The following is an 11,778-nucleotide window of genomic DNA, read 5'->3' on the forward strand; positions in this document are numbered from 1 at the left end:
TTCTTAAAGGATTCAAGAGTGATAAAAAGCCAAACTTATCAATGATGCTGCAAAGAGCAGAAAATTATTTAAATCGTAATACAGCAGTAGGAATGATGTCAAACCCAAAAAGCTTGCATATTGCAGGAAGGACCAAGGAAAGGAGCGAATCAGCGGTAAAAGTCACGCCACTTCAAACTAACATATTGTGTGGTGTTCAGACATATAAAGTTCAGCTTGAATGCATAACCATCTTCCTTTTTGCCCATCCAACCTTACATTACTGCATCTTTGTGATGATTCTTCCTTTGCTTTCATGGAAGAGTGTTCAGCAAGTAAAATACTGTTCACAGTCTAGGTTGGTGTCTCTCATACGTGACATTAGGCAAAGTCTCCAGTTGCATAACCAATAGCAAATACCGCAAAGTCAATGCTGGAGAGATGGATGGAAGCATTGACTTCGTGCCTCACTTATCCTCGTTTTATCCTGGCCACCGTAGTATTAAATGTTAATAATGTTTCATTGTATGTAGGAAATGGACATTAACTGGGGATTCACTTGCACCCCCTTATATAGGAACAGGCTGAAACTGCGGTTGTTGGGTTAAGTGGTGCATACTTGTAATATGCAATTCTGTAAATAAACGCTTGCAAGCATTGTCTTTAATTCTATCCTCTACCAATTGGCTTTCTGGGTTAGAACATGAAAACTCTTACAAGGCTCATGTCACTCTATTTGGAACGGACTGTAAATCACTAATTTATTCTGAAGGCAATGGTTAAGCTATTTTCCAGTGAAATAATTAACTACTAGGTTCAAAAGGGTGAAAAAAGGCTAGCATCAATTCCACACAAAACACTTGGAAATACAGTAAGTTATATATAGACTATTTCTGTGAAAATTAAGATCCAGATACAGCAGATACATTAGTCAATTGACCTGGGGTGTTGCTTAAAGGAAACGTGTTTGCCAGGACACACAATTCAGTGCACTTCAACAAACAATGCCATGGGGTTTGCAATGTTCAGCCAAACAGGCAAGCAGCAGTTTATCATCTCATCCGAAGGTTGGCAATGTTAAACATTTTTAACTTCTAAGTTTCCTTGTATTCTATTGCAAAATCAAACTGTGAGCCCTCACTAGTGTGTGTGATTTCATATGCAAGATGCCTGGTCATGCAGTTTTGACTGTGGGCTAAACAGAAACCCTTATTCAGTAATAATTTATAGAAATGACAAGTTCTTCTTTGCTCTCCCACTATCCAAAAACTGAGGGGATATAATAATTTTGTCAAACTATGTGAACTATAAATGTGAAATATGAACTGAAATCAGTTTTTAAAAAATGGTTAAACAGCAGCATAAAAATCAATGCATTACATTTTTATTTTGTTGCCCCATCTCAGCTCATCTGCTGCTGAAACTCTCAGCCATGCCTTTGTTAGCTCCTGACTTGACTATTGCAACACATTCCTTGCTGGCCTTCCATTTTCTACCACACGTAAACTTGAGGTGCATCGGAAACCCTGCTGCCTGGTGTCTTAACTCAACACCAAGCCCTGTTCACCTATCATCCCTGTGCTTGCTGAACTACACTGGTTCTTGGTCAAGCAAACTCCCAAGCCAAAATTCCCATCCTCATTTTGAAATGCTTCCATGACCTTGTCCCTCCCCAACACTAATCTTTTCCAGCTCCAAAAAAACTCCACTCTATACTCATTTTATTCTGACCTTTTGAGCATCCCCAATTTTAATCACTCCACTTTTGACTGCCATTTTTCAGGTATCTTGGACCTAAATGCTGGAATTTCCCCCCATATATCTCTCCATCTTTCTACCTCACTTTTCTCCTTTCTTGTTCTTAAAAACCTACCTCTTCATTCAAGCTTTTGGTCAACTGACCTATCTTATGTTGTTTGGTGTGGTCTAACCAGAACTTTGTACAGTTGAGCATAATCTCTACCTCTCTTCTTGCATTCTAGTCGTCTAGATACAAATGCTAGCATTCTATTTGCCCTTCAATTATCTTGTGTGTCTGTTCAGGACATCTCAATCTATATCAGCAGGCCAACAATTCAGAATATTGAGGGAAGTCTGCCCCATGCAGGTAAGGGGACTGCACATGTTCAGTATTTTCATTAAACATTCCCACCCCTTTGCTTTCCACAGATATCCCAAACCCCTTGCTCATCCCTGCTTAACATCCCCTGGCCCCTTCGGAAGCTAGCTCTTCCACTTGGGAGGATTTCTTGCTCTCTCCTTCTTGATTCCCCTCTCCCAAACTCTTGTTCACAGCAAGCGCTAGCGAGGAGGTCAATGAGCAGGAGGAAACTACAAACAGTAGTAAGTAATAATCAGAGAGATCTTGAAGGTATTTATCGATTGCTACTTTTACATTGTGTCATTATACCAGTGCACCTAAATCTGTCTCGTAGCTTACAAACAGTTCATACAATTATCGTGAGCAACTTGGAATTTTTCATGAGAAATAAGATTCATTGTAGTGTCTTCCCATTTGGTATTTGTGCTCTATCATCTTTCTAAAAGGGAGGAATAGTCCCTCCCCCCCCCACACCCCAACCATCCCCCCAAAAATCAACACATTAACAGAAGGCAATGTTGTTTTGTGACTCCAACATCTGATAAACACGTTAGTGAAAATAATAAAGGAGCCTCAAAATCAAAAAGTAGCCCCCCGAAAAAATAAGCTGGACAATTTTTTTCTCAAAGAAAATACCCATTATTTTACTCAATCAGGTTCATCAGGCATGACCTACCCTTTACAAATCCAAGCTGGCTTTCAAATCAGCTGATAATTTTCAAAGTGTTCAGTCACCCTATCCTTAAGTAAAGACGGTAGCAATTTCAGGGCAATAGATGTTAGGCATTTTATCTCTAAATTCCCTATTTCTCCCTCTCACCTTTCCTGAACATCAGATGACATGCATATCTTTTTCAACCTAAATGAATGGTTCCCAAATCAACAGAACTTCTGGAAAATTATAGTTAGAGCATCTACTGTATTCCCCTTTAAAATCCTGGGATGGAAACCATCTGGTCCTGGAGATTTGTCAGTCTTCAGTCTCATTATTTTCTTCATTGTTTCGCTTACATTAATTTTGAGATTCCCTGTCCCAATTCAGTGTTAATTTCCATGGGATGTCTAGCATGCTGACCTCTTTCTCATCTGTAAATACTGACAAGAATTATTCAACATATCCTCCCATTTCCTTATTTTCAACAGCAATATCATAGATAACAAAGGACCCACGTTGTTCTTGTTCATTCTCTTTTTCTTAAAAAGATGCTGGTGTTGCAAAGGATTTGAACAATAACATTGAAATCGTCAATTCAATTCATTTGAAAAACTGTAGGACATCTTCATGAGCTAGTCAGTATTTTGCCTTGTATACACTAACATTTGAATTATCACAAAATCCTATTTATTACAGGCACCTCCAATGATGTACTTATAACAAGTCATTCACTTTCTTTAATAAATGGTCAAAGCATATTACACAAATTCCTTCTGTGACTATAAGGATTTCATGGAAGTCGATAAAATATGTGGCACAAGGCAATGCAATCAGTTTTAGTCCCATTATGAAGCATTGGCCTGTCCTTTAAAAGAATAATTCAACTTTGCCCTAGCAGTGGCCTTTAGTGCAAGCTTCACAAAAGCATGCTCTACTGTACGATTACACAATTTTTCCATATGCAACAGGAGTGAAAAAATGACCCTAATCTTAGTTTATGCTGCACAAAAATTGAAATTTCTTAAAGAACAAAGAACAGTACAGCACAGGAAAACAGGCCCTTCGGCCCTCCAAGCCTGTGCCTCTCCTTGGTCCAACTAGACCAATCGTTTGTATCCCTCCATTCCCAGGCTGCTCATATGACTATCCAGGTCAGTCTTAAACAATGTCAGCGTGCCTGCCTCCACCACTCTACTTGGCAGCGCATTCCAGGCCCCCACCACCCTCTGTGTAAAAAACGTCCCTCTGATATCTGAGTTATACTTCACCCCTCTCACCTTGAGCCCGTGACCCCTCGTGATCGTCACCTCCGACCTGGGAAAAAGCTTCCCACTGTTCACCCTATCTATACCCTTCATAATCTTGTACATCTCTATTAGATCTCCCCTCATTCTCCGTCTTTCCAGGGAGAACAACCCCAGTTTACCCAATCTCTCCTCATAGCTAAGACCCTCCATACCAGGCAACATCCTGGTAAACCTTCTCTGCACTCTCTCTAACGCCTCCACGTCCTTCTGGTAGTGCGGCGACCAGAACTGGACGCAGTACTCCAAATATGGCCTAACCAGCGTTCTATACAGCTGCATCATCAGACTCCAGCTTTTATACTCTATACCCCGTCCTATAAAGGCAAGCATACCATATGCCTTCTTCACCACCTTCTCCACCTGTGTTGCCACCTTCAAGGATTTGTGGACTTGCACACCTAGGTCCCTCTGTGTTTCTATACTCCTGATGACTCTGCCATTTATTGTATAACTCCTCCCTACATTATTTCTTCCAAAATGCATCACTTCGCATTTATCCGAATTAAACTCCATCTGCCACCTCACCGCCCAATTTTCCAGTCTATCTATATTCTGCTGTATTGCCCGACAATGCTCCTCGCTATCCGCAAGTCCAGCCATCTTCGTGTCATCCGCAAACTTGCTGATTACACCAGTTACACCTTCTTCCAAATCATTTATATATATCACAAATAGCAGAGGCCCCAGTACAGAGCCCTGCGGAACACCACTGGTCACAGACCTCCAGCTGGAAAAAGACCCTTCGACCACTACCCTCTGTCTCCTATGGCCAAGCCAGTTCTCCACCCATCTAGCCACTTCTCCTTGTATCCCATGAGCCTTAACCTTCTTAACCAACCTGCCATGTGGGACTTTGTCAAATGCCTTACTGAAATCCATATAGACGACATCCACGGCCCTTCCTTCATCAACCGTTTTTGTCACTTCCTCAAAAAACTCCACCAAATTTGTGCGGCACGACCTCCCTCTTACAAAACCATGCTGTCTGTCACTAATGAGATTGTTCCGTTCTAAATGCACATACATTCTGTCTCTAAGAATCCTCTCCAACAACTTCCCTACCACGGACGTCAAGCTCACCGGCCTATAATTTCCTGGGTTATCCCTGCTACCCTTCTTAAACAACGGGACCACATTCGCTATCCTCCAATCCTCAGGGACCTCACCCGTGTCCAAAGAAGCGACAAAGATTTCCGTCAGAGGCCCAGCAATTTCACCTCTCGTCTCCCTGAGCAGTCGAGGATAGATGCCATCAGGCCCTGGGGCTTTGTCAGTTTTAATGTTCCCTAAAAAACCTAACACTTCCTCTCTTGTAATGGAGATTTTCTCTAACGGGTCAACACCTCCCTCCGAGACACTCCCGGTTAACACACTCCTCTCCTTCGTGAATACCGATGCAAAGTATTCATTTAGGATCTCCCCTATTCCCTTGGGTTCTAAGCATAATTCCCCTCCTTTGTCCCTGAGAGGTCCGATTTTCTCCCTGACAACTCTTTTGTTCCTAACGTATGAATAGAATGCCTTAGGATTAATTCTTGAATTAATTTCACATACAAATCTGTCATATGGGAAACAGAAAACTTAAATCCTGTCATTATGAGCTGAATTTGAACCCATATTTCAATGATGAAAGGACAGGGTGAACAGCAGTGGACACAAAGAACTCCGCACCAAACAAGAGGAAGGTTTGCTAACCATCGCGTAGCGACTTGGGGTTGGGTTGAACATTACAAACGAGGTACATGCTAGTCAGGAAGACCAGCAACAGGCACAGATCCAGAAATTTGCAAAAACAGAACTGCAAATAAAAGGATAAAAAAAGTAGGCAAAAATGTGTCTGAAAACTAGAAATAACCACTGGTAAGGAAAGAGAAGCCTAGATCTAATCATACATGATTACACCCCCGTTGGCAATTCAACAGTTTCATGCTGTGTTTGGGTAAAAGTGGAGTAGAGAAGAATCACCTTCCAGTGGACAGGTTCATTCATTGCAGAACTGTGAACAATTAGAGAATATACTGTTTGACCTGCTGTTCTGCCTCATGGGCTTTGCACCAACAATATACCTGATATCCCCGACTCACCAAACAACAAAAAAATACACACAAATGTTGAACTTTGGGTTCCTGGATTACTAACAGATATAAGCCATGTCTGCAGAGAGCCTCAGTACCATCCCATACAATTTGAGGGCAAAGGTTACAGAAAACTGGAAAAGAAAAATATTTTCACATTTCACTCAAACAGAATGCGCACCGATATGGTACTGGGGAACAAAAATTGGCTGCATGGTTAATGGCAAGGAGAATATCTGTAGACTGCAGGAAGATATAAATGGAATGGTCAGGTGGGCAGAAAAGAATCCAGTCCAGAGAAGTGTGAGGTGATGCATTTGGGAGATCAAACATGACAAGACAATACACAATGAATGGGAGGACACAGAGGTGTAGAGGAAGTGAGACCTTAGAATGAATGTCCACAAAGGTGATGATCTCAAAGGCGGCTGGACAGGTCGATAAGGTTGTTAAGAAAGCATACGGAATCCTTCATTTATTAGTTGAGGCACAGAATTAAGAACAAAGAGGTTATGCTAGAACTAGATAAAACTATACACAGTGGGTGGAAAGGGCCTATTTACTTTAGCAGAGAGATCAGTGACTGGGGAGGTTTAGACAAATAATTGGTAGAAGAATGGGGGGGGGGGGTGCAGGTTACGTTGACTGGTCATGCCAAATTGTCCCTTAGTGCCCAAAGATGTGTAGGTTTGGGGAGTTAGTGGAGTAATTATGTGGGGTTAAAGGAGTTGAACCTGGGCTGGTGCAGATGGGCTGAACGGCCTCCTTCTGCGCTGTAGGGCTTCTGCGATTCCAACAGTTGCAGGGGTCTGGAACCAACCATCTGAAAAGGTAGTCGAGGCAGAAATCCTCAACTCATTTAAAAAAGGTGTTTGGATATGCAGATTGATATCTGACATGCAGATCTATGGACCAAGTTTTGTTAATTTTGGGAATCTAAAAAGAAAGAGCTCAGGCTGGGTGACTCATTACTTGGCTGGTGCAGACACAATGGGTGAAGTGGCCTCTTTGCATAAGGTGTGCATAAATCTTCTACGATTTTAAAATAATGTGCAAAAGGGTACATGCCATCATTTCGGAAAGCTCAATTGGATATCTTGCTGCCAGGACGAAGAGCAATGAAAATGAGGAATCAGCAAAAAAATGAAACTCAGAAAAGTTTGAGAACGGCTAGCAAAAAAAAATCCTAGTAAATCAATTCTTTGCATTAGCTACCAAATAGATATTTGCTTCATTGACCATTTTAAGAATATTATTTCACAACCGTTTTATAAATTGGTAGTTACCAGCATGTAAAAGCAAGTGAGACTTGGCTAAATACAGCCAACTCATTTAACTTAACTTACACAAAATCTCAAAGCTCAAGGGATTTTTTAATCATTTAGATGCCCAAAATTAACAAAACTTGCTTCATAAAGGCAGCAAACCAGCAATGTAATGGCAAATTGGGGAATCATTAGCATGTGAAAGATCTATGCAACTCATGTGAGGTGCTTCAGACCCAAGATAAAGCAGTTCCCTTGACAGCTGAAGACGTTAAATCAATATAGTTGAATCAGGCCACAAAGATTTCAGGCTCAACCGACCAATCAACGTTGTGTTAGCTGGCAAGGATGAACACAGATTAAAACTGGCCTGGAAACCATGCAATTAAGGAAAGAAAAATAATGGTGTTTACACTTTGGTTGAAAGTGTACCTCTGAGGGACATGCAATGATCAGATCAAGTTAAGTAATTAGCCATATCAAATATTCAAGACAGAGGTCAACAGTCTTTGGTTAGCAAGATAAGCAAAGAATGTGGAATAAGGTGCAAAAATGAAGCCGAGGTAGATTACCAGCCAAGATCATAATAAATGGAAGCAGGCTAGCAGGCAGAATGGCTTACTCCTGCTGACAATTTTTATGTTCTTGTGCTTTTAGGACTGAGATTGCAGGATTCAAATAATCTGACAGCTTTCACTATTTAAGCACACACCTGAATCAAGGCTATTTGAAAGAACCACTTAAGAGACTGCCAGCTTGAGGGATCATATCACTAAAATAGAGTCACAGGCAAGGTGGATATAAAAAAAATGGGAGAAAAGTTGGCAAAATATTTAACCTGCAGTAGCCATCTCTGAATAGTAACATTAACCAGGAATGGGAAGAAATCAACAAATTTTAATTGGAAAATCAATACTACCACTTTAGTAACTACTGTATCAACTTTAAGAGTTAATTTAGAATACCTCCATGCAATGCCAAATGTTGGTCTCGGTGATGGATATGGCCAGATGTCCAGTGCTGGTTTTGCATTGTAGTTAAATCCTGGAACCTCTCGAATCCCAGAACGCCTGGCCAATTTCCGTAGGTCATCATTCGGCAGGACAAATATGCTCTTCTTGCTGCTTTTGGTAATAAATTTACGGTATGAAGGCAGGGCTGTGCCAGACCTGGTCTTTTTCGGCCGACAAAAGCGCATCAGTTTAACTTTATCCTTGGTGGAATATTCTTTACTTACAGTCATGGTGGTTGTTGACATTCCACCTGGAGTGGCCACACAGTCAGTCACTGTGGTTGTGACAACAGTCTTTTCTGTGACTGTCACAGCATCTACTGTACTGTCTAGTTTTGGTGAAGTCACTTTTGTGAATGTTGTGGTTGTGGTTGTTGTTGAAGAAACAGCACAGTTCTTAATACAGGACACCACCGATGGAATATTTTTCTGCATAGAAGAAGCCTCAGTTACACTGACAACAGTTTTGGATTCTGTGGAAATGGTTGTTGTTGTGCTGGTCATTTTAGTAATGACCGTTTTAACCTCATGATCCCCATTGATATCACCCACTTCACTTTCGGACTGAATCCCATTTTGCTCACTGAAGCTCTTACTCAAAGTAGAGTCTGCTACAGAAACTAGGGGTGGGGAAGCAGCTTTTTTATGCAGTTGTCCATCTATTTCCAATGGTTTCACTATATTTTCAGTCTCTGATGATTTATCCAAGGTGACATTTAAAAGACCTGACCCTTTGGAAGAATTTATGACCTCAGAAATATTACCTAACCTAGATTCATTTACCTGTGATACTGCATGTTCTAACCTGGGTGCATTCACCTTTGCAAGTGCCTCATCTATCTTGGGTGTCTTTACCTGCGAGTTATCATCTAAGTTGGGTGCCTTTGCCTGTGGGACTGCATCATCTAACCTGGGTGCCTTTGCCTGTGGGACTGCATCATCTATCCTGGGTGCCTTTGCCTGTGGGACTGCATCATCTAACCTGGGTGCTTTTGCCTGTGGGACTACATCATCTAACCTGGGTGACTTTACCTGTGGGGCTGCATCATCTAACCTGGGTGTCTTTAACTGGGGTACTGCATTATCATTATCTATTACAACACTTTCATGAACCTTTGAATGAGCAGCTGTTAAAATTTTCCCTTCTATTCTAACAGGCTTGTCCTCTAAATCACCCATGGTAATATCTCCATTCATAACTAGCTTAACCAATGGGTCTTTTGCTGAGGATTTTATTTCATTTTCAGAGTTTACTTTGGTGCTGCTCTTTTCCTTAAGGGGTTCAATGTTATTAACAGCAGTAACAGCTTCAGAAGATTCAGATGGCACTAATTCAGAGTTCTTCATTACAACAGCTGATTTTGATTCTACAACATCTTTTCCATTAACCTGATCAACAGGGTGCTGATGCTCTAGTTTATCCTCTGCTGCTTCGATTTCAGAAATCTTATTTTCCGTACAACTATCTGTGTCCATTTTTTCAAGGCATCTATTTTCAATACTATTGCTTTCTTTGTGGTCAGGGAATTCTTTTATACCATTTTCCTCAACAACCATTGGTCCATCACATTTTTCAGAAATTGTTTCATTGGTTTGTGGGTCTATTTTTTCAGGACATTCAGTTCCAAGAATCTCTTTATTGCCCTTAATTTTAGAGTTGTTTTTTTCACTGTTTTCATCTGTCTCCATTAGATCACCACCACCTTCAACCACACCCTCTCGCATGTTTGTGTTTAGATTGCCATGGTTTCCTTCTGCTGCCAATGGCTCACAGATACTCTCATTTTTCAGATCAGAACTATTATTTACAGAAGTTTTTCCCACAACCAACTGCGGAGCACTGCCTTCAGCACCATTTTCCTTGCTTTTTAAATGCAGGTCCTTGGTTTCATCATCAGTGACCACTGATTCAATATTATTCTCAGCGGCCTCCTTGTTGTGTTTTTGGTTTGACGCTGCGTTATTACCCGGATCCTTCAGCAGTGCTAAAACTGGATCTTTTTCTTGGGTCAAGACTTGATTTTTCTCAACAGTGCTTTCCTCAACTGATGTCGTCGCACTTTCAACTGCCATCTTTGGAGAGGTCTGACCCACATGTCCTTTTTCCTGCACTACTGATTCAGGCTTTTTCTGAAGACAGTTTCCAGCCTGATCAGATTTCTGTTGTGCAGTTAGGCTTTTCTGTTCATTTCTCGGCAATTTCATTAAGGCCTCTTGTTTCAGTTTTTCTTGACGTTGTTTCTCTTCCATTGTAAACTGTTTTACTCGCCGATCCAACAGTCCATCTAATTTAGATGTTTTTACTCTCTTTTTATACCAAGTCCTCAGTTGAAAGGCCTCACTCACATTGATGAGATCAGTTGAGATAAACTTTTCCTGTTCTTGCGAATCAGATTCAGTTTTGGTCTCATCCAAGTTCATTGGTTCCTCCTTTATTAACTTATCACCATCAGTTCTGATATTTTCATTGCTCTCTAAAATAAAAATGATACAGTTAACACAGGAGTTACATAATGGAAAAGTGCTCCCTCTTGACATCTTTCTGACTGACATCTTCCAATCTGGTCATACACCAATCTAATGAAATTTAACAAGCCACTTCCATAGAGCGAGTCATCAAGGTTGGCCCAGAGACAAGGACAATTGTGGAAAGGGCTAGAGGAATGAGAGAGGGAGAGTCTACTTATTCCAAATCAGTGCCCTTTAGTGTCCAACTTAAAGACAATATAGGCATAACCTTTGAAGGGCTTTACCTGTCTGCTTAGTTGGACAAAAAACTGCATTCATTGACATGGTGTCAAATCTCTATTTTGTTAGGTCTCAGTCCCACACCAAAAGTAAAATGCCAACATTAAGCTAATTCCCTGGTTTTATTCCAGAACATTGAAAATTAATTTGAAAATTTTAAAGTAAAACAAAACACTGGGTTAAAAGGCCAACATATTTTAATGATTTGAAAGTCTAATTTAAACTCTGAGGTTAAGCAAAATACGTCTACTTCGATCTAATGAATAAAGGTTAATATTGAAAATGCTACGAAATAATAAACAAAGGCTCAGGGTGATGGTTAAAATTTTCTTAGATATCTCAATCTAATCAGCAACTTTGAGCATTACTGAACTCTGACATTTTACCATGATTGAGTCAAGCTAACCAAGACCATTCAAATGCAAGTCGATTTCCATTAGCAGTCAATTTTATTTTTTAGCCTTCTTGATTTAATTGCAGATTTTAAGGAATTCAAATAATATCCAGTGTCCCAGTGTGCATGCTTTTATTTTTTTCATTGGATTTGGGCATCTCTGCCTAGGTCAGAATTTGTTGCCCATTCCTATGGTATACATCTCAGTTCCATGTCAACTTAATTACTTTCATCTTAGTTCA

General features: G+C 40.6%; 1 protein-coding gene across 1 annotated transcript in view; it reads right to left on the minus strand.

The window, feature by feature from the left end:
- Window positions 1-11,778, minus strand: part of bptf (bromodomain PHD finger transcription factor) — a 139,024-nt gene that overhangs the window by 53,028 nt on the left and 74,218 nt on the right. Inside the window, exon 11 of the mRNA XM_078226069.1 lies at window positions 8,348-10,866. Within this exon, the coding sequence (XP_078082195.1) occupies window positions 8,348-10,866 (2,519 nt within the window). The remainder of the gene's footprint in view (window positions 1-8,347; window positions 10,867-11,778) is intronic.

This window comes from Mustelus asterias, chromosome 12 (assembly GCF_964213995.1).
Source record: "Mustelus asterias chromosome 12, sMusAst1.hap1.1, whole genome shotgun sequence".
Classification (NCBI taxonomy): domain Eukaryota; kingdom Metazoa; phylum Chordata; class Chondrichthyes; order Carcharhiniformes; family Triakidae; genus Mustelus; species Mustelus asterias.